Source organism: Poecile atricapillus, chromosome 23 (genome assembly GCF_030490865.1).
Source record: "Poecile atricapillus isolate bPoeAtr1 chromosome 23, bPoeAtr1.hap1, whole genome shotgun sequence".
In the NCBI taxonomy this organism is placed as follows: Eukaryota; Metazoa; Chordata; class Aves; order Passeriformes; family Paridae; genus Poecile; species Poecile atricapillus.
The window spans coordinates 3,233,555-3,255,542 of record NC_081271.1 but is presented as its reverse complement, the minus strand read 5'-3'; the positions used below and the strand labels follow the sequence as shown (position 1 = coordinate 3,255,542).

General features: G+C 53.2%; 3 protein-coding genes across 3 annotated transcripts in view; 2 read left to right on the top strand and 1 right to left on the bottom strand.

Annotated features, from left to right (window-relative positions):
- The first annotated feature begins 1,786 nt into the window (after positions 1–1,786).
- Positions 1,787–15,227, top strand: IP6K3 (inositol hexakisphosphate kinase 3). The gene is made up of 6 exons (XM_058855649.1): positions 1,787–2,297; positions 5,758–6,114; positions 10,147–10,327; positions 11,342–11,514; positions 12,134–12,309; positions 13,817–15,227. Exons 2-6 carry the CDS (start codon positions 5,916–5,918, stop codon positions 14,267–14,269), a joined length of 1,182 nt encoding a protein of 393 aa, XP_058711632.1. The 5' UTR covers positions 1,787–2,297; positions 5,758–5,915; the 3' UTR covers positions 14,270–15,227.
- A 1,254-nt stretch (positions 15,228–16,481) lies between these two features.
- Positions 16,482–19,998, top strand: LOC131587613 (ubiquinol-cytochrome-c reductase complex assembly factor 2). Its single transcript, XM_058855669.1, has 4 exons — positions 16,482–16,650; positions 18,686–18,760; positions 19,052–19,121; positions 19,820–19,998. The coding sequence occupies exons 1-4, from the start codon at positions 16,513–16,515 to the stop codon at positions 19,912–19,914; spliced, it is 378 nt and encodes a 125-aa protein (XP_058711652.1). The 5' UTR covers positions 16,482–16,512; the 3' UTR covers positions 19,915–19,998.
- A 136-nt stretch (positions 19,999–20,134) lies between these two features.
- ITPR3 (inositol 1,4,5-trisphosphate receptor type 3) overlaps positions 20,135–21,988 on the bottom strand; it is a 37,334-nt gene continuing 35,480 nt past the window's right edge. The window contains exon 58 of the mRNA XM_058855646.1: positions 20,135–21,871. Coding sequence (XP_058711629.1) covers positions 21,803–21,871 — 69 coding nt within the window. The 3' untranslated portion in view covers positions 20,135–21,802. The remainder of the gene's footprint in view (positions 21,872–21,988) is intronic.

Below are 21,988 nucleotides of genomic sequence, written 5' to 3'. Positions count from 1 at the left end.
GGCTCCCCCAAGGCTCCCAGCACCGCCAGTGTCCCCGGCCCGAGCCGGACTGGGACAGCTTTGGAGCGGGGGTGGCCAAGGTGGGAACGTCGCTAGGCCCCTAATTAGTTCCTAACTAGCACAGCTTCAATCCGAGGCAATGTTCTCTCCCCTCGGAGTGCTCTGCTCGTTAGCAGAGGCTCCGTGGTTACCTGTGCTGCTGCCCACCCTGCGGTGCTCCCGGGAATCCTCCCTGTGCCCGACCGCCGGCCGCGGCTCCAAGCGGCATTCCCGGCCATGAACACGGGAGACAGCCCGTGGGACAGGCCCTGCCAGGGGAAACGGGGGCACTGCCAGCCGGGCCCTGCCAGGGGAAACGGGGGCACTGCCAGCTGGGCACTGCCAGGAGAAACGGGGGCACTGCCAGCCGGGCACTGCCGGGGGAAACGGGGGCACTGCCAGCCGGGCACTGCCAGGGGAAACGGGGGCACTGCCAGCTGGGCACAGCCAGGGGAAACGGGGGCACTGCCAGCCGGGCACTGCCAGGGGAAACGGGGGCACTGCCAGCCGGGCACTGCCAGGGGAAACGGGGGCACTGCCAGCCGGGCACTGCCGGGGGAAACGGGGGCACTGCCAGCCGGGCACTGCCAGGGGCAACGGGGGCACTGCCAGCCGGGCACTGCCGGGGGAAACGGGGGCACTGCCAGGGGAAACGGGGGCACTGCCAGCTGGGCACTGCCAGGATGGAAGGTGGGCACTGCCAGCCGGGCACTGCCAGGTGGGCTCCCCAGTGCCCACCTGGATGCTCAGTCCTGCCTCTCACTGAGCCCCAGTGACCCCCAGCATGGGCCTGGCCCCTTGCTACCAGCTCTGGGATGGTTGGATTTAAAGCCTGGCACGTTTGGGGTTGGCAGCCTGGCCTGGCTGCTCTCTGGGGGCTTTTGGAGCCGGGGGCTGCAGCGGGTGAGGGACAGAACAAGCGCAGGGATACCGGGACCTGCTGGGCACAGGGAGAGGAGCTGCTCTGGAGCCCTGCCCTGCCCCGCCTGCCCTGCAGAAGAAGGAGGAGGAGGAAACTCAGCTGGACTCGGGGGACAGGAGAGGAGGGAAGCAAAAATCCCACGTCTGGCTGTGCAGAGTGCTCAGGTAAGCTTTTTCTCCTTCAGAAACCAACCTTATAAAAAAAACCAAACTGACAAACCAAAAAAAAACCCAAATAAAAAAAATGCTTTCCTGAGCTCAGATTCCAGCATGAAGCCAGGCCTTGGGAATCTGGGTCTTCCTTTCATCCTTGTCTTTAATCTCAGCCTCTGCCCCCACCATCAGTTTGATCCCTCGGCTCACCCTGAGCCTGGTTTCTCCCCTCCAGTTAGTGGGAATTTCCACATCCATCAATCCTTATCCCAACTGTGAGGTTTTCTTCCCTGGCATTTCCCCCATGGCATCTCTGGTGGGCCCCAGGCCTGGGCACGCTCTGCTGAAGTCCTCAAATTCCTGCGGGGGACTGGGGGTGAGAATGGGCATCGTCCCCTCCTTGTTCTTGTTCCTTGTGATTCCCTAAAAAACATACGGATCCCATTTTTTGGGGGTTCAGGGGGCTGGCAGGAACCCTTGGCACATGCTGGACAGGATAGTAAGGCCTGGGGGGCACACACTGTCCTTGAGTGGCTGCAGGGGACAGTGTGGCCCTGGCAGAAGCTCCCTGGGACTTTTCCATTCCCCACAAAGCTCCTGAGCTCTGACGTGGCTCTTTTCCCGCTGGCAAGGCCGGAGCTCTGGATCCACTCATCCCCTGCCCAGCTTTGGGCAAACCTTGGCCTTCCCCCGCTTTGCTCACAGCTTCTCTTCACCACAAAGGGGGATTTGGTGTCCCCCAGCTGCTGTCACCACCCTGTGCCTCTCCTCCTGCATCTCCCCGAGCTGGTTTGGGAGCTCTGGGAATCTCCATCCCTCTCCCCGTGGCAGCCCACTCTGCAGGGAGGTGACAAACCCGGTGGGGGCCGAGCTGAGGGGGAGTTCAAAGCTGGACAAATCCGCAGTTGTTTTCCGGGAGAGCCGATTTCCCAAGACAGCCGGAACACACCCGGCACCTCTCGCTCTGTTCCCGGCCCTCACATGCGGCCGTGTCCCTGTCCCATCCAGCGTGGTTCTCCTTGGCACAGCCCCACTGGAATGTCAGCTGGACATTCCGGGCTCCTGCCAGCGCCGACGCGCTCTGGCCGTGCCCAAATGTTCCCTCATTCCTCGCCGTGGAGCCTCAGCGAGAGGCAGCGCCCTGAGGCTCGGCTGCAGCCCCCGGCGGACACCGGCGCACACAGGTGAGGGCTGGGCTGGGTGCCAGGTGGGGTGGATGGTGTGACATGGATGCAGCTTTGGAGGTGGGTGGGATGCTGGCAGGAAGGCTCTGGCTGGTGGGAAGGGATGGGAGTGGTGCTGGGGGCTGGTGGGAATCTCTGGAGCAACCCTGGAGCTGGTGGAATGGCTGGGAAGTGGAGGGGCGGGAGGTGCTGTGAAAGGCAGAAAGTGGGCAGGGGGTGAGGGAACCTGTGCCCTTTTCTGCAGAGTGGTGTGGCACCGTGTCCATGGTGGCACCGTGTCCATGGTGGCAGCGGGTCCATGGTGGCAGCGGGTCCATGGTGGCACCATGTCCGTGGTGGCAGCGGGTCCATGGTGGCACCGTGTCCGTGGTGGCAGCGGGTCCATGGTGGCAGCGGGTCCATGGTGGCACCGTGTCCGTGGTGGCAGCGGGTCCATGGTGGCACTGAGTCCATGGTGGCAGGGGGTCCGTGGTGGCACCATGTCCATGGTGGCAGCAGGTCTGTGGTGACAGCAGGTCCATGGTGACACTGTGTCCATGGTGGCACCAGGCCCCAGCTCTGGGGTTCCATGCAGGGCTGGTTGGGGCTCCAGGCGAGCTCCAGCACCAGGAGCACACACAGATCTCAGCCACGTTCTTTATTGCTTTTTAATGAAGCAAAGGATCTGCAGTGCTTGGAACCCTACTTTGGAGCTCTGGGATGCTCCAGGAGCAGGGAGGTGGCCAGGAGGGGCCACACTGAGAGCATGGGCCTGTGCACAGAGCTCTTGTTTTTAGAGGGATTTTGAATTTAATATTCCCAGGTGTTTCTGCCACAAGGACCTAGCCCAGCCTGACTGTGCGTTTCCCTCAGGGCCACACAAGTCCTCTTTGGGATGGGATGGGGTCGGTGCCATTCAAAGATTGGAGAATTGAATCTGCCTGGCTCCTTTTGGCTCAGTTTGGAGTTGGGGATAAACAACCGGTTTAGCTGAGACTCCTTTGACATTTGGCCCAGGGTGGGAGGTGACAGTGCCAGGGGAGCGGCGCTGTCCCCAGCGCTGCAGCAGAACTCTCCCAGCTCCAGCCCTGCCAGGAGCAGGGACACCTTCCACGGTTTCTCCAAAGCCCCATCACCTTCCTGGAGAATGGAATGTTTCTCTTCTATGCAGAGGAATATTCTCCTTATCCTCCTTCCCCAATATTTCCTGGCTCCACCTGCAGCACCTGAGCTGCTTTTCCTTTAGCTGGGGGAAAAACACTGATGGATTCTGGTTTTGCTTGGAGGGTCCGGATTTATCTGTAATTCTGTGTATTTTTAGTGACGTAAATATCTCCTGGCATTTGCGATACCTTGAGCCAGTGGAAGTGATTTATTTCCAGTGTCTTGTTTCAGGGGAGCTCAGTGTTTGCAGGAACATTTATCTGCTCCGAATGGATGAGCTGCTTCCCAGCAGAAACTCCCAGAAAAGAACCTCCTTCTCCTACTGCAAATCCTGCTCTGAGTTTTGCTTGGGAGAAAACATTCGGGAGCTTTATCGAATTGTGGATGTTTTTTCCCCATCTCCCTTCGCAATGCTAAGGTTGCCAGAGCTGTCAGGGGGTTGTGTCAGCTGAGTCTCAGCCTTGGACTGGCTCAGAAGCAAGAAAGGATTTAAGTCGTGTTGTTCCCTGCTCCAAAGAGGTGTTATGACAAATCCGCTTGCTTTTGGCTTTTCTCCTTCTTTTTAAGGATGGGAGGAAGGGAGGGAAGAGCCACACAAAAAACCTCACAACAAACCTGCAGCTCCCGAGGCAGAAAATCCTCTTTAAAAATTGCCACAACTTAACAAAATGCTGAATGCTTTTATTAACACCCGGGAAGGCTCCGAGGAGCCGCTTTCTTCCCGGCTGGAAAGCGCTGGGCTCGGGAGCCTGGCTTTGTTCCTCCGGGAAAGGTAATTGTAGAGCAGGAATTCCTCTCCAATATAATAATGTGAGGGGAAAAACCCCACCCTGGGGGAGATAAAGGAGCCACTGGTGCGTTTGGAGGTGGCTCTTCCCTGCCTTCAGCCCACTCCATCCCACTGCTCCAGGTGGGAAACAAAACCGGCACCTGCAGCAGGTGCTTTTCCCTTGGGGGTTAATCCCAGCAGGAGGAGCAGGGGAGATTTGAGCATCACAGAATATCCCTTGTTGGAAGGGACCCAGAGGGATCATCGAGTCCAACCCCTGAGCTCTGGATCCTTCCTGCAGGATGGGGAATATGCTCCGTGCCCACAGATCCAGCTCGGGGTCAGCGCTGGCTTCAGGGAAAGCCCTTCCCGCAGAGCCCCTGCCCACTGTGGGAAGTTCCAGGTGCCTCCAGGAGGTGCCACCACCCCTCTGCTGTTCCCCGGCTCCTAAAAAGGAGGGGTGACAGCGCTGCCCTGGTCACACCTGTCCCGTGGGGCTGCCAAGGGTGGAGCTGCTCACCTGGCAGAGCATCCTGGAGGCTTTCCCGGCAGAACTGGATCTTGCAGAGGCATCATTGTCCCCTGCACTGGGGTTCTGCTGGCAAAAACAGGGTGCAAAGCTCCCCAGGTTGTGCTGAAGCTGGAACAATCTGGAGAAAGGGCCTGTGCTGCCATGGCCCCATCCTCAAATGATGATTTCAATGATTTTTTCCCATCCCTGTGAGTCTGGGATGTGGAGTGTGAAGCCAGGCTGCTCCAGCACCAACATCAGCTCCTTTTTGTCATCCTTGGTGCATGTGGGATTCCATTCCTGATGTCCAAGAGCCATCCATGGGTTTCCTGTGAGGAATGGGGGAAGGAGCAGGTGGTGGTGGGTGCTGCTGCTGGGGGTGCACCACGGATGTGCTCTGTGATTTTCCTACATTGCTGCTTTGGAGCCGAGACTTGTTGCTATCAGAATCAAGGAGGAATTTCTGGAATCAGGCATGGATCCATTGCTGGGGGCAGGGTGGAAAGCTGGGTGTGAGCCCTGTGGGTGCTGGTGTGACACATCCACATCCCCCTGTGTCTGTCTGTCAGCCTGGGAAGGAAATGCTCCTGCTGCTGCTCCGGTGTTAAATGACAGGAAATGCCCCAAACCGAGGTTTCTTTGGAAGGTGCAGAAATTGTTACTCACCCCACCTGCAGTGTTGTAGAGCAAGGGAGTGCCTGGGGGCTTGCAGGGGCTTTATAATAATGTTGGGAATGTCTGAGGGAAGGCCTGGGACCGTCCTAACATAGCCTGTGGGACAAACTGGAGGTGTTTCACAGCATCGGTGTTAATAACCTGTCCAAGGAATCCCTGATCCTGCTGCCTCGATGTCACTGCTTTAATTCACAGCTCTTTTTGATCTCTGTCTCTTGTCCCCAACACAGTGAAATTGGGGCTTTCCTGGATTCCATGTGTCAGGCTGGGGCTCCCTGCCAGCCCCTGGGCACTGACAGATCTCATCCCACCCTGCTGGGTGACCCTTCTCCTCTAATTCCTTAATTCCCTCTGTTTTGCAGATTTCATTGCTGAAAGACCAGCGTGGAGGAAAACCCAGAGTGGGGGACACAGCAGAGTGGGTGAGAACTGGCCCAGCACTGCCTGTGCCAGCCTGTGCTTCCCATCCCCGAGCGCTGCTGCCGGTGGGGCCGGAGCCCCCTGGGCTGTGCCTGGCACCATGGTGGGTCAGAGCCCGCTGGGCCCTGGCGAGGGCAGGGCTGCCGTGCTCCTGCAGCCCTTCGTGCACCAGGTGGGCGGCCACACGAGCATGCTGACCTACGATGAGCACACCATCTGCAAGCCCCTGGTGTCGCAGGAGCTGAGCTTCTACGAGTCCCTGCCCCTGGCCATGAGGCAGTTCACGCCTCAGTACAAAGGTAAGGGGAGCTACAGAGCTCTCACCTTCCTAAAAAGCATCCCCAGCTGCGCCAGGTGAGGCTTTTCCAGGCGCAGAGGATTCTCCTGCCTGTCCCTCTGCTTGCTGCCCCATCCCTGACCCCCATTCCCAGTGGAATCTCACAGCCCAGCCCCTAGAAAGCAGCACTGGGAGAGCAGCACCAGTGTTTTTAAAAGACATCCTCCCTCCCTTCTCTTTCTTATTCCCTCAGTATTTTCTACTTTTACTGCCAGACTTGTGCTGCTCATAAAGCTCCTGACCCTGGCTTTTGGGGGAGGCGAGAAGCTCGGTTGTCACGTAAAAACTTAAAATATCTCTTGGTCCTTCGGCATTACAGCAAAGAGCTCAGCCAGCCACGGCTCCAATGCGCTTCCAGCCCAATCTCTCCCTTTCTCAGAAAGTCAGGGGCCTCTGCAGATTTATGGGACAATATTAAAAAGATGCTTAAGGGAGAAAAGTTCCCTCTGAACCATTTCCTCTGGCAGGAGCTGGGTTTGGTGCTGCAGCACTGGGCCTTCACTGATAAAGCTGCTAAACAGTCCCAGTTTACCCAGTCCAGGGGTGCCCTGGTTATTCAAACCTTTTTGTCTTTTCTTCTCCTGTTTCAAGTCCCAGAGAGTTTTATGATGAGGGGTAATTAAAAAGCAATTCTCCAATCTGGCTCACAGGTTTATTCCTCTCTCGGCTGTCCCAGCCCTGTTGCCAGGCAATTAAAAAGGTGAAATGCTTTTCTGTGAGGATGATGAAGGGAATGAGTGTCCAGAGGGATGATCCTGGAGGTTCCATCCCCCATTCACACGTATGCATGTACCTCATCTCTATTTCTGGGCTGTGGGGACAGCCCTGGGACCATTATGTAATGGTGACATTCTGTGCAATGGTGACATTCCCTACAATAGGGATCAAATATCGTTCAAGCCTCACCCCGAGCCCGTGGCTTTTCCTGCTCAATTCCCCCATATCAGGCAGTTTGGTGACCTTGGGACCAACTTTTTTCCTCTTTGAAGGCCCTGCCTTGTCCCAGTTGAGCTCACAGGGGGATGCTGGGCTTGTTTTCCAGCCCAGTTCTGCTCAGGTTCCCAGTGCCCTCGACAGTAGATGAATGCACTTGTAAACACAAAAATAAACCCACAAGGGCAGAGTTACAGAGTGAAACCTCCTGAGAGCCTCTGAGATGCCACCAGCGTGGTGACAGCACCCAGAAATACTCTCTGTCTCCTTGCTGGTGCCGGCAGGAGCAGGATTGGGGTGTCAGTGACACCAAAGGCCAGCACAGCCGGGCACCCAAAGGCTTTGGAGAGACGTTTGCCCATGCAGCAAAGGATTGTCTGAGGGTTGTCTGCCACACACAGGTCACAGCAGGACACCTGCAAACCCCCGTGGGATCCCCCAGGAAACAAAAAGTACTTTTTAGGCTGAGCTGTAGGTTTTTTGAAGGCTGAATTTCCAGCTGGGAGGAGGGAGAGGATCACATTCCCTTCCAATTTAACGCTCGGTTCTCTCCTTTGAAAAATCTTCCCATTAATTTTCATATTAATGGCTGATATTTAACAACTCTTACTTTCACGCTATATATAAGTTTTTTGGGGCCAGCCCGTCAGCACTATGCAAATGAGCCCAGCCCTGCTGACTGCAGGCAGGAACTGGGACAGTTTTTAAGGTTATGGTGTTTGCAATTGAGAGCTCCAGTCGCCTCCCCATGACTTTTTAAAATGAAAAAGGCTTTGATTTAGGCAAAAGACATGCTGGCTTTTATTTTTTTTATTTTTTTTCCCCCCATGCCTACATCCCCTGAAAATGTGAAGCAGTCATCCAGGCTGAGAGGAGATTTGTTTGCTCTCAGAAATATGGATTTTTTAAGAATGGGACTTAGGGAAAAGGTAATGCTGGAGCCTGAGGAAGATGGAACTCCCTGAGCCCAGCACAGAGGGCTGGGAGGGGTAAAAATATTCCTTTTCCCCCTAATGAAGGTTTGTAGCCCCTCAGCTCCCTTGGCAGAGCAGCCTGGGTAGATTTCCCCCCCTTTCTGTGCAAAGTCAGCCGCTTTAACCCAGCCTGTTCACTGTTATGCTGATTGAACAGCAGAAAGGACCAGGAATGGTTGTGGTGAGGGAAAAACATCCAAACCTGAGGTTTTGGGGTGCAGGACCTGGGGAGGCATGGGGATCCCAGTCCAACAGGGGTGACTGCAGGGACAATTCAGGTGGGGAAACCCCCCTGGGGCAGCAGAACCTGGCAGGCACAGGAGGCAAAACCTCTGCTTGGTGTTTGCTCACTGGAATCACTTGAAATGGAGAGAAGGGGCTTTGCATGTTTATTTGCTTTGGCACCTTTGCTTGGGAGAGCAGAATTGTTTGTTAAGCTGCTGAGATCATCTCCCCACATGCCCTGCAGACCTGGTGGGGATGCCCTGTGCACAGCTGGATCCAGCCCAGCTTCCCACATGCCCCACATAACCCCTGTGCACAGCTGGATCCAGCCCAGCTCCCCAAATGCCCCACAGATCCCTCTGGGCACAGCTGGATCCATCCCAGCTCCCCAAATGCCCCACAGATCCCCCTGGGCACAGCTGGATCCAGCCCAGCTCCCCACATGCCCCATAGAACCCCTGGGCACAGCTGGATCCATCCCAGCTCCCCAAATGCCCCATAGAACCCCTGTGCACAGCTGGATCCATCCCAGCTCCCCAAATGCCCCACAGATCCCCCTGGGCACAGCTGGATCCAGCCCAGCTCCCTGTGTCCCCAACAGGGCTCTTTCCAGTGCTGCCTTTGCTGGTGCCCCTGCCCTGTCCCTGGCCTCTGCCCTCTCTGGGATCTGGCAGCCCCCTGAGCCCCAGGTCACAGAATCACAGAATGAACCAGGTTGGAAAAGACCTTTGAGATGACCAAGTCCAACCTCTGACCTAACCTAACAGCTCCTCATCAACCAAACCATGGCACTGAGTGCCACATCCAGGCTTTTTAAAAACACATCCAGAAACGGTGACTCCAGCACCTCCCTGGGCAGACGATTCCAGTGCCCAATCACTCTTTCAGTGAAGAATTTTAATTTTTTTCTGGTGTTTAACCTAAACTTCCCCTGGTGCAGCTTAAGGCTGTGCTGTAAGAACACCCCTGGAGCGTGGGGAGGCTCAGGAGGCCGTGCAGGAGCGGGATGGCGTTATCAGCCTTTTCCAGAAAGGTCAGAGCCAGCGGCGCAGGGATCCATGGCCATTCCTGCGCTGTCACTTGAGACACGCAGACAGCCGGCCCCGTGCCAGGGATGGGCTCACGTTGGGCTAAATCCGTGCTGGACTGGCTGGCATTTGAGCCCTGTGATTCCTGTCAGAGTCAGGGAAAATTGCAACGTTCAAATGCAGGATGGTGTTTTAAGCACTGAGGGTGGAAAAAAATAACCTCTGGTCACGGTGTTGGTCCCTGGAGGGCACAAACACCGGGCGTGTGACACTCCAGACCCCCGTGGGATATCTGGGTGCTGGTCCTTGGCGCTGGGGGAAGGACACGACCATGACAATGTGTGGGCAGTGCTGCCAGCCCATGGCCACATCCCTGCCCTGCTCCTGGGGCTCTGCAATTAAAAGAAGCAGTTGGCACGCTGGGTGTCCTTGGAAAATGCCTTGTCCCCAGCCCTCCCTTTTTTTCCTGCCAATGAAATGTGTTTCCAGCCTTGTGCTGTCTTTAAAAAGCACTTAAATTCCTTGTGATAAATAAGCTGGGAGCTCCTGATCTGGAGTGGGGGGCTTTTCTGGGTCACCCGGGGCACAGCAGAGTTCAGACAGGTGGAACAAAGGAACGTGGGGTTCAGAGGAGGCAGGTTTCAAACTGAGCCTTGAGATGGGGAACACTTGAAAATCCTGAGAGTATTTTCCAGTGTCTCAGCCTAATGATATTGTATTTGGCTTGAAATCAGAGTGGGATCAATAAAAGGCCACGAAACACAAGGTGGTGGCCAGGCCCCTGTGATACCCCACGGGCTCATCTGTGTCTCGTCTGTTTTCCTCTCTGTCCAGGCATCGTGTCCGTGCACCTCAAGAAGGACAGCATGGGCAACCTGACCCTGATGGCCAGCCCCAGCCTGGGCCAGCCGGACAGCTGTGGCCGCCTGGACAGTGCCGGCGGTGACCCCGCGGTCACCTTGTGGCACAAATGCAAGTGGAGCCACACCCAGGTCACCAAGACCTTCAAAGACAGGTGAGGGTCTGGCACTGCCTGCAATCCTTCTGGCTGGCATCTGCCACTTGGGTGGGGTTGGGATGGGTTTGGGGTGGGTTTGGTGGCCCAACTGTGGGTTTAGGGCAGAAGCAGCGCCCAGCTAAGGTGAAGAACAGCAGAGCCAAGCAACACACAAGAGCTGTGTGTGTGGTTCTGCTCTTCCCTGGCATGGGGATGGAGTGGGGTGGATCTGGGATGTTGTTGCTCAAATTCTGCTCTAAACCCCATTCCTTGGAGCACAGCATGCTCCAGGAGAGGAGAGGCCATGGGAGAACAGTCACCAAGCAAGGAATGTCCCTTTGCTGGCAACAGAGGAGCTTCAGTCCCATCCCACCCCATCCCATCCCAGGGGAGAGCTCTCCCAGGAAGGCACCCGGTGCTCCCAGCACCCCAGCTCACAGAGATTTTCTGCAGGACATCCTTCATCCCAAACTGGCTCAGAGCAGGCCTGGGCCACCCGGGACTGAAGGTGGAATATCCCTGCTGTGGAACCGCTGCCTTTGGAGTGATGGGAGTGGTGGAGTTGGGATGAGCGAGACCAAGGAATGGCCCCCCAAGGAGAAGAGATCTCCTTATCACTCTTTCCCTCTCTCCCCTCCTTGGAGCCATCCCCTCCAAATTGGGAATCATTCCCATTGTTGGACCATTTTACTGTGCTGTGCCCATTAGGTGGATAAATAGAGATCCCTGGCAGCTGGGGCTGTGAATGGTTTTTCAAGGGAGCCAGCACACTTTAAATTATAATGAAAAAAGTATTGGCAGGCAGCAATAGCTAGCTTTCTGAAAATTACTGTTATGGAGTAACAAAGGATCTCTGCAGGTTGGACATGATCAATACGGTTCCTTTGAGAGTCCCTGAAAATCCACTTTATCAAGTTTGAGGCCCTACACAAAAAAAAAAAAAAAAAAAAAAAAAAAAAAAAAAAAAAAGGAAGGGAATATTCTCCTCTGGAGCTTATAAACCCAATGTGTCCCTTTGTGTGCTTTGTCTAGCTGCCCTGGGAAGATGCTTTTGAGGACAGACCTTCAGTACCACACAGATTCCCTTTTGGAAGATGCAAATGGGAAGCAGCCAGAAAGGAAGAGCTACAACCCCTGGGGACTGCACTGTCACCGGCAGCACCTGAACCGCATGTCCTCCAAGCACAACGAGAACAAACTTCATCGTATCCTTTCTCCTCTCTTCCCTCCGGCACAGTCCTGGATAACAGATCAGTGTAGGGTTTATTGCAGAGGGATGCATCCCCTCCTCTGCACAGACTCTGGGAAAATAAGGAATATTCTCTGTTATCTTCTGTCACTGTTAAAAAAAAAAGAAAAAAACTAAAAAAATAAATCCCATTTCCCATCAAGAGTTCTCAGCAGAAGTCAAAGATCCCCTTGGCATACATTTAAAAACACAACTATACAGGAATTAGCAGCTGCCTCGCCTTTTATTTTCCTATTACACTTCATTACCCACCAGTCATGTGAGTAATAGAGTTTAACAACTTCCCCCACCCACCGGAGTGAGCTCGGCACCAGGGAAGGTGTCGGAGTGACAGCCCAGGGCTACGGTGTCACTGGAGAATGGAGCTGTTGGGGCTTTAATTGGTAGGGCTGTAGTACAGTAAATTAACTGCAATTGGCAGCGAGAGGCCCATAGCAATGACACGTCGGAGAAATTGGCTCAGAAAGTCTCATTACAGTTGTGAGCTGTTATGGAGAGTGTCAGCACTTGCTTTGATTTAAGGCCTCTTTCAATTAGAATTTAAAAGTATTGGGCTTTCCTGAACTCCCACGCAGAGTTTCTCCTGCTGGAAAATGTGGTGTCCAAGTACAGCTATCCCTGCATCCTGGACCTGAAGATGGGCACTCGGCAGCACGGGGATGATGCCTCGGAGGAGAAGAAAGCCCGGCACATCAAGAAGTGTGAGCAGAGCACCTCGGCATCGCTGGGTGTGCGCGTCTGTGGGATGCAGGTAAAGCCTCCATCCCCTCGGTGTGTTGGTTCCCCCCTTGGTTCCTCACTTGGAACCAAGCTGGAATCTCCAGCTTGGCTGGTGTGAATTAAAGGGGTTTTATTCTATTTTCCCCCCAAACACAGGCTGTAAAAAGTGGCCTTTCAGAGAGGGTGTCAAATATAGCACATTTAAGGTGATCCTTCCTCTGTGCCACTGCCAACAGTGTGAGCAGCTGGAACCCTTCACTCCATCTGAGAAGCTGCTTTTCCACACAGATTCCTGCTCAGCTCTTGGCTGCTGCATGAAAAAACCCCAAAAGCACCACATTGCCCCACTTGTGCTTTGGCTGAGCTGCCCCATCTTGGGGCTCTGAGAGCCAGGGGTTCATTTTGGACTGAATTTTTTCTGCTGGAAATCTCCATCCTTCCTCCTGGAAACCCAAATGCATTGCATTTCCCTCAGTCACTATTCTCCAGCAGATTTCAAAACCCTGCCTGAAAGATAAATTGAGAGTAAGTAGAATAGAATGTAAAGCAAAATACATAAAGTCAAAACCTATGTCATTTTAAGTCCCTTCAAAACCTCTGTCCTTTTAAGTTAAGAGAATAAAGTAGATATTTATTAAAGTTCTTCAACAGATACACCTTTGGCAGTCAAAAGCCTCCCAGAGGCTACACCCAAGATGGACAATGGTCACAGGTTTTTCAGACAGATATGTTTGGTCTATTTGCATATCAGGGGTTAATTCTCCAATTACAGGTAATTAAGTTATATTCCCCCAGTTTCCTACCCCTCAATTACTTTTGTTTATACTTTTCAGGGCCTGAGGCTGTAGGATGTCCTTGGGTTCCAGGCCCAGAGGAATTATCTGACCAAAGTGTGTCAGTGTCAAGCGTTAACTACCAAAGTAGTTAACACTTTATATGAAATTTAGAGTTATGCACTAATGCAGCACAGGATTTGAAAAATATAAAGGCTAAAACCTTAAGGCATCATTTGTGAATCCCTCACAACTCAGGATGATGCTGTAAGTTTTAGCTTTTATATTTTTTATATTCTGTGGTGCCTAGGTGTATAATTTTAAGGTTCATATTAAGTGTTAGTGATCTCTCTTCACAAAGCAGATAGACAAAACAATTCCTTTTCTAGCTTGCTACCAAGGACAATCAATACAAGTTTCAGGCCCAAAAGCATCAACAACAGTGGACTGAAGAGAGAAAACAAGCAGGATGGGACTTCATAACCTGAAGCTGTAATTGGACAATTAACCCAAATATGCAGATGGACCAAAACTTATAAAAATGTGAGACCTCATGACCAGATGTCCATTTTTGTCACCATTTTTAGGTCCATCTTAGGTGCAGCCCTGGCCAGGATCTTGTACTGCCCAAGGTGTGTCCTTTAAGGCCCTCCAATAAATCCCAGCTTTATTCTGAACTCTGTCCAGCCTCTGCTCCAGCTCAGTCTTCTCCAGGCATCAAGGATATTCTATGATTTTATGGATTATTCCTCTCTTCCCTCCCAGGTTTACCAGGCAGACACTGGCCATTTCCTGTGCAAAGACAAATACTACGGGAGGAAGCTCTCGCCGGAGGGATTCCGGCAGACCCTGCGGCAGTTCCTGTGCAATGGGAACCAGCTGCGGACGGACCTGCTGGAGCCCATCGTCCTGCGCCTCAAGGCCCTGCTCGCGGTGATCCGGAAGCAAAGCTCCTACAGGTTCTACTCCAGCTCGCTCCTCATCATTTACGATGGGCAGGAGTACAAGGAGAGTGCGGATCATCACCTCCCCTTCCCAAAAACTCACGGCACGAACCCCTCCAGGGTGGATGTGAGGATGATAGACTTTGCCCACACCACCTTCAAAGGCTCCAAGAGCAACCCCAACCCCACCCCGCACGATGGGCCAGACCACGGCTACATTTTTGGCCTGGAGAACCTCATCAAAATCCTTCAGAGCCTGTCGGAAGGGAAGTGAGAATTTCTGTGAAATGGCCTGGATTTCCTAGTGACTGATAGCCCTGAAAATCCCGCCTGGGGTCGGCTGTGTGGGACCCTCCAGCCGCTGGATGTGGCATGGAACGAGCACAGATAAACTGGGAAGTGCTGAAAACTCTCTGTGTCACTGAACTGAAGTGTGGAAAGCAGAGAGCTGGAAGAATCTACTCTCTCTGCCATCCATCAGAAGATTTATTTTCCTTTCTGGTTTTACTGCTGTCCTTGATTTATTTGTGAGCCAAAGAAAGCATTACTTTGGAAGAGTCTTAATGATAAACCAGGAGCTTCTCACCCCACAGCTGAGAGGGAGGAGGGTTTGAGGCAGGAGCGAACAGATGGAGCTTCCCTTTGGAGCTTCCCTTCCTGCTCCTGCTCAGGTGGGAGGGAAAAACACCCTCCAACATTCCCAGTGTCCCTGGTCGGGATTCTCTGTGCACGTGTTCAGACCAAGAGCTGCACCTCACCAAGCTTTAACATCCCTGTGGGGTTATAACAGGGAATTTTCCACGGATTTTCTAGGAAAGAGGCTCCACTGGGGCTGGAAGCATGGGAATGCGATGACTCTGTCAGGTATCAGCCACAAAAAACTTTCACATCAAGGGATTTTGCTTAAAAAAAACAAGGAAAACAAGAAAAAAAAAGTGTGAGATTGAGTCAGGGACTGCACGTCAAAGGTCACTCAGAAATTCTTTGATACAAATACTGTGTGCGCGTGTGCGTGTGCGTGTGTGTGAGTTTGAAGGAGACAGTAACAAAAGACTCTAAAAATAATGTTTACAGCTTTTGTGGAGAGATTTTATTATTATGACGGAACAAATATAATTCCTTCCTGCATGGTGTGGGAAATCTGAAGGAGAAGTCCTTGCACAAAGAATAGAGCTACAGAACTCCACTACTGGGGAGTGGGGATATCAATAAAATTGTGAAAGTAACTCCCACCGTTGTCCATCTCTTTTTCCCTCCCACAGCATCCTTGAGGTACATTATCCTTTGTTTAAGTCCATAATTTTTTAAGAGAGCCGTTATTGCCACAAGTTTAAACACCAGATCCCAAGGGTTCACTTGGATTTATGGCAGAAAGCTGGGGAGCTGCTGCAATTTATAGCAGGAAAATTTAAGACATCTGGCCCAGATGTGTATTTTGCTTGGCCCAGAGTCCACCTGGGAAGATTCTTGTTCGCAGTGTTGGGTTATTGCTTGACCACAAACTGTAAAAAAGAAGCCGCAAACACGCAATTTAGGTGGGGAGCAAGCCACGGATTGTCCTGGCTCCCATCAGAAGTCTGGGATAAGACTTTGTGGGTAAGTTTGCACAGAGTCACCTGAGCATCCTCAGGGTGCACAGCAGGACACGGGTGGGACAAGGGATGGATGAGAAGGGTCTGAGTGTGACACCGTAGCCAGAGAGCCTCGTTGGGCAGCCCCTCGCTCTTCATTGCTGCACAGAAACAACTTGTTGGCTGAATAAGCTCAACGTGCCCTTCCTTTTTACCCCTCATACACCTGCAAAGTGTGGCTGCCTCTTCCCTGCCAGCGTCCAAGGCCAGGATGAACGGGGTTTGGAGCAACCTGGGATAGAGGGAGGTGCTCCTGCCAGGGCAGGGGGTGGGATGAGGTGGGATTTAAAGTCCCTTCAACTCAAACCACTGTAAATCCTGTGAGGAGCGGGTGAGGGAGCTGGGGAAGGCTCTGGAGCACCAGGAATTGCTGAGGGAGCTGGGGAAGGCTCTGGAGCACCAGGAATTGCTGAGGGAGCTGGGGAAGGCTCTGGAGCACCAGGAATTGCTGAGGGAGCTGGGGAAGGCTCTGGAGCACCAGGAATTGCTGAGGGAGCTGGGGAAGGGGCTCAGCCTGGAGAAAACGAGGCTCGGGGGGACCTTCTGGTTCTGCACAACTCCCTGACAGGAGGGGGCAGCCGGAGGGTTCGGGCTCCCCTCCCAAGGGACATGACAAGGGAAAACGACCTCAAGCTGAGGTTCAGGTTGGAATTTCCTCATTTTAAGTGCGGCCAGGTTTTGGAAGGGGCTGCCCAGGGAGCTGTTGGAGTCCCCATCCCTGGAGGTGTGGCACTCAGCGCTCCGGGCCGGTGACAAGGCGGGGACCAGGGGCAGTTCGGGACCCGCGGCTCCGGGAAGGAATTTCCCCTCAGGCCTTCCCGCCCCGCCTCTCCCGCCACGTGACCCGGCGGCGGCGCCACGTGAGCGGCGCACGTGACCCGGCGCCATGGCCGCCAGCCGGTACCGGCGCTTCCTGCGGCTCTGCGAGGAGTGGCCGGTGGAGGACAGCAAGCAGCAGCGGGACCTGGGCTCGGTCCTGCGGCAGCGGGTGGCACAGGCCTTCCGCGAGGGCGAGAACACGCCGGTGAGGGCCGGGAGGGGCGGTAACCCCGCGGCGCCGGCCTGGGAGGGCGCGGGGAGCGGCCCGGCGGTGGCTCTGAGGGGTCGGGGCGGAGCGCGGGGTTTGGGGCTCACACTCGGCTCTGCCTCGGGGCTCGCTGGGCCGGATGCCGGCAGAAGGTTGTGCTCGGGGCTCCCTGAGGCTTCATGGATTATTTAGGACATCCTGAGCTGGAAGGGAACAGGATGCCCAGGGGTGATGGAGGCCTGCTGCTCCTCGGCAGCCTTTGGAGCACACATCCCGGGAAGCCTTTGGAATATCGGCCACGGGCTCGTGCCTCCACGGGGCAAACAAACGGGTCAGTAGTTTGTGCCCGGGACACCTGGGTTGTACCTGGGACAAATGATTGGTACCCAGGACACCGGGTTTGTACCCAGGACACCTGCTTTGTACACTTAACACTGGGCTTGTGACCAGGACACTGACTTTGTACCCAGGACAGCTGTCTTATCCTCAGGACAAGTGGTTTATACCTAGTTCTTGCACTCTTTGCCCCATGTACTTTGGAGAACCCCATTCCTGTGGTTAGGGGAGTGGGGTACAGAGCTTTGGGAATTTTTCAGCTGTGCTGGAATCCAGTTAATTCCTGTGATCTCCTTACCTCGAGGGTGGGATGATGGGATGCTGCAGCACTGCCTGACACTGATGGAATGCAGCAGTTGTACAATTGAATTCCGCCTCCAGCTGTAATTCTGTTGGAGTTTAGGCTTTGCTGCTGAAATAAATTAGGGAATCTGATGCCTGACTTGGCTGCAGACCTTCCCAGTCACGGAGGTGTTGCTGCAGAATGCAAATGTGCCCTTTCTTAGCATAAAAACATTGTTCCAGAGATGTGTTTTCGACCTCAAGGGGCCATTATAGGCTCCTAATCCTGTACTGGTGACCGGAATTGTCTGCAGCAGGCATTTTGGGAAGGGTTTTATTGCTTTTCCATATGCTCAGGGCAGCTTAATGTGTTGCACCACTTGGCTCCAAGATCCCAAAGCTGCCACTGATCCTGGAAATCTGAATTGATGCCTGCAGCAGTGGTGGAAATTTGTGTAGAGAGGCTGAATGTGCTGGCAGGAGGAGCTTCTGATAGGGGAACTAGAGCCATGAGGCCTCTTTAGCCATCTAATGGAGTGAGATTTTCTGGATTTCCAGGGGAGGGATGCTGTTTGTGCCACCCTTTTAATGGCTGGATGTGCTGGAGCCTTGGCAGGGGGTGTTTGGGATGGGGCTGCAGGGCACAGGTGGGGATCACCTGCAGGGCGGTGTGGCTGTCCTTGTTTCCTCTCTCCTGCAGCCCTGCTGAAAAAGGATACTCTTCCTACTTCATCCTGACACCGTTCTGTTGATGTTATTTTTACTCTTGACCTGTTTTAACCATTCATGGAGCAGCAGCATTGAGTTCTGGGGTGACCTGGGCTCATTGTACCACAAAAACACCCAGGAAAAGCATTGTGGACTGGAAAAGCATCTGAGCAGGGGCTGTGCCAGGCAGAGACACCTGGCGCAGGTTGGGGATGAGCCGGATCTTCCAACTGAAATAGCAATCCAGTTACCCTTCAAGCTGTTCCCTGTCATTTGTGCTGATTTCCCTAATCAATTACAGGCTATTTTTAGCCCCCTACAAGGAGTTTCTACCATCCAGCCTGGCACCTTGTCCTGTGGGATTCCCTACAGTGAGGCAGGTGACAGAAGTGGCCTTGCAGCAGGAAGGGCCACAGATTTCACAGGACCAGCCAAGAACGTTCTCTGTGGCCATGTATTTTCTGTCAGGTCTTGTTGATGCAGAGTTTCAGATCTGTTCTGGAAATCCCAAGTGTTGTTATTCCTTCAGGCCAAGCTGGTGGGAGATGGAGGGGAAAAATCTGGAGCAGGACAGCAGATGGACAGTATCCAGCGATGCACTGGGAATTCTGAGCTGTTCTTTCATGGCCATTGTTCCTTGGAACAAGGAGGGTTTTTGCTGTGGAGGTGTAAAACCAGACTTGTGTGCCACTTGTGTTCCTTGCAGATCTCTGACCCTGAAGCCTGTGACCAAATGTATGAGAGCTTAGTGAGGATCCACACCAACTTCTACAAAAACAAGGTGAGAGCTGTGGCACTGGCCACTGCCCCTCTCTTTGGGGGGGAGCCACCACCTGCTGCAGCATTCCTGGGAATGGCAGTGTTCCTGGGAATGCCTGAGGGACAGCTGAGGGGTGGATGCAGCAGTGGCAGCTGCTGGGTGAACAGGGCAGGCCTGGTTCCTGCTGTGGATGAACAGAATCCCAGCTGAAAACTCGCTCAGACTGTGCCAGCTGGTGACACTTGTACCTTTTTCATGCACTACAAGTGACTTCTCTGTCTCTCTCCCTCCTTTTCCTTCTCTCCTGAGAAGTACCCACGCCTGAAAGACACCACCTTCACCGGGGTGACAGTGGAGGATTGCAGGATGATCCTGGCCACAGGTACTGCTGCTGGGCTTGGTCTGAGAGGGCAGGGCAGGGGGAAAGGGACATTCTGGTCTTTGGGGTGCTCCTTTGCATCCCTTCTCAGCCCCTGAGACTGGAGGGTGCCAAGGGGCTGCCTTCAAATTCTGTGAAGGTGTATGAGGAGTAAGCTGAGGAATAATTCATTTGAGGAGTAATTCAGTATATTGGGGTGAATAATCAATTGGATTTTGCACTGTCAGGAACAATAGAGGGTTTGCAAAGGCTCTGTGGGGTCAGACAGCAAGATCTGTGTGGAAGGAACATGTTTGCTACGTCATCCCAGCACTGAGCTCAGCTTCTCTTTCACCATCTTCCAATTCCCTGCATATTCCTTCTGTGTCAGACCTTGGATGGAGCCGGGTGCCCCACGCAGAAATGCTCTCGGCACATCCTTTATAAAGAGCTGGGAGCCAGAGCAGTTTTGTTCTGCTCCAGTTCCTAACTTTGATTGCAGTGTGTGGAAACTGAGTATCAGTTGTTAGTGATAAGAGACTCCCTGCATTGATTGCAAGGGAAACCAGCCTCGCCTCAGGCCCGGAATGAAAATTCATTAAGATGAAAAGTCAGGAAAGGAAATCAGATGGAAGGCAGAGCTCTTTTAAGAGGGTTTAATTCCTCTGCTTTCCTGCTTATCTTCCTTGGGCCCCATCTCTGTCTCCCTTCTCCTTTTGCAGACATTCTGAAACAGATGGAAGACATAAAAAAAGGGACGTGGAAAAGACTGCGGGAAAAGTTCTCTGCCAAGAAACCCGAGGAGGACTTGAAGTGAGGGCCCAGCTCTCAGCTCCTCCACTGTACATATCCCTGAAGCTCTGTGTGTTGCCATGATGAATAAAACTGCTTATTCCTCTTAGCAACAGCGTTTTTGTTCAGCCCTACCCTGTACATTCTTCATATTTAGTGCCTCCTTTTTTTTCTGCTGAGAATCTGGGGCAGAGCTTAGCACATCCGTGCTGGAGCAGTGTAGAGAAGGGAACTTTGTGGTGTCAAACCTGGCCCTTTGTATCTCAAAAAATGGAGCAAGCAGGAGCTGCCCAGAGGGAGGAGGTGCAGCTTTAAATGTTCTTGTGAAGAGAACAGAGGATGTGAAAACCTCTCTGTGCTTGTGTTTGTGTGTTAGCCCAGGGACCAGGGCAGTGCAGGGAGGGAGAACTTTAATCATCACATTTATTTTCCTTCAGAGAAGACAGAGAGGATGGAGGGTGACTTTGCCATGGTGACAGTAGAGCACTGCACAAGTTTAATTCAGATTTTAATCAGCTGCTGCAGAGCTGCTGCTGGAGGAGCCATCTCTGTGCAGATTCCCCCCAGCCTGAGGAGAGAGGGATGTGTGGGTTAGTGCAGAGCTGAGGGTGAAGGCAGGATTAAATGACATGCTGCTAGATGGGGCCATAAACACATTTCAAGTGCTCTGCAACTTCACTGTTATGGGCTTTTTTATTCCTTTTTAGAGCTTTACTGCTTTCATCAGTGTCTGTTCTTGGGCTTGTAGCTGGGGCTGGCTTGGGAAGGATGAGTGTCTGGAGCAGAGCTGTGCCAGGGCTCCACAGCACCAACAGCTGCTCCATTTTATGGGTTTCAGCAGCGATTGCCTGGCAGGCAGTGAAAGAATTTCAAACTGCAGCAGGCTCTGGTCCAGAGCTCCAGGAACCAAGGCTGGTGCTCCTGGTGGCTCTTCATGGCAGTGTTTGGCAGGGGATGTGCAACACCTGGAGCTGGGAGCAGCAGGCTGGGGAGCACCTTGGGTGCCAGCTTTGGGTTCTGCTCCTGGCCTTGTTCTGTGCCTCTGTTTGACAGGCCCATCCCCACACCAGAGGGCACAGGAAGGGGACTTTCTTTACCACGTTGAAGTTTTTATTATAACATGATTCTGTATTTAATTTAGTTAAGGCAATTTACACTTCAGTTCTTAAGTAACAATAACGACTAAAAAAAAAAAAAAAAAAGGGGGGGAAAAAAAAAGGTAAAACATGATACCAGAGATGAAACTAAAACACAGGACACCCCTTCACAGTGAACTCCTGTAAACCTGCAGGTTCCTACTACTACTGCTGCCCAAAGATCCTTGGTCCACAGAAGGCAAAAGACTTTTAGTTCCCACTAGGACAAGCTCAGCTTCTCATCTGGTGAGTTAATTAAATTAAATTAAATCCACCTCCTTGAGTTCAGCTGCTCTTTTCTGCACCACGGGATGAAGAGAATTCTGTAAATGGAGAGGGGTCAGCGTGGAGCAGGCACAGCACATAACGAGGGCTGCTTGGCAAATATCCACAGGGACAAGTGGCACTCAGAGTAAGTTAAATAGTGCGGCCCTAGAGCTACTTACCCCACAGCTGAGGGGCTGGAGCACATGGAGATAAAGATACAACCCTCCACAGTTGCAAAATAAAGAGTTATTGCAATGAGGAATGAGAGTCCTGTATGGTTTATCTTCCTACAAGGGTGTTAGAAAAACACCTGGGCCCAGGTGTGGGGAGGACTCCGGCCAGCCCCTGCTCCTGGAATTGCTTACAAGCGCTCTAAGGGAGATGCTGCCTGGGAAGCCCTTTCCATGTGGTCCATTGTCCCCAGACAGTGACAATCCATGCCTGGAGCCCAGGGAGGAGCAGCCTCCTCAGCTGACACAGGTGCAGTCCCTCGGTGGCTGGAGCTGTGTCTCAGTGGTTCATGGTGTTCTGGACATCCACAAACCCCATCCTCTGCCTGCGCTTCCGCTGCTCCGTCATCTGCAATCCCAACAAGGACATGCTCAGGCAATTCCAGGCCCTCCTGCTCTTGGATGTGCTTCCCAAGTGTCTGCCTGCACTGCTTTGAGCCTCTGCCAGCAAACTGAGCTGGTGAGG

Bases quoted from the DNA above. Each gene is read 5' to 3' on its own strand.
- IP6K3 (XM_058855649.1), top strand. From the start codon at position 5,916: ATGGTGGGTCAGAGCCCGCTGGGCCCTGGCGAGGGCAGGGCTGCCGTG. The intron at 6,115-10,146 runs GTAAGGGGAGCT...CTCTCTGTCCAG, and splicing joins GTTCACGCCTCAGTACAAAG to GCATCGTGTCCGTGCACCTC. The intron at 10,328-11,341 runs GTGAGGGTCTGG...TGCTTTGTCTAG, and splicing joins ACCAAGACCTTCAAAGACAG to CTGCCCTGGGAAGATGCTTT.
- LOC131587613 (XM_058855669.1), top strand. From the start codon at position 16,513: ATGGCCGCCAGCCGGTACCGGCGCTTCCTGCGGCTCTGCGAGGAGTGG. The intron at 16,651-18,685 runs GTGAGGGCCGGG...TGTTCCTTGCAG, and splicing joins GCGAGGGCGAGAACACGCCG to ATCTCTGACCCTGAAGCCTG. The intron at 19,122-19,819 runs GTACTGCTGCTG...CTCCTTTTGCAG, and splicing joins CAGGATGATCCTGGCCACAG to ACATTCTGAAACAGATGGAA.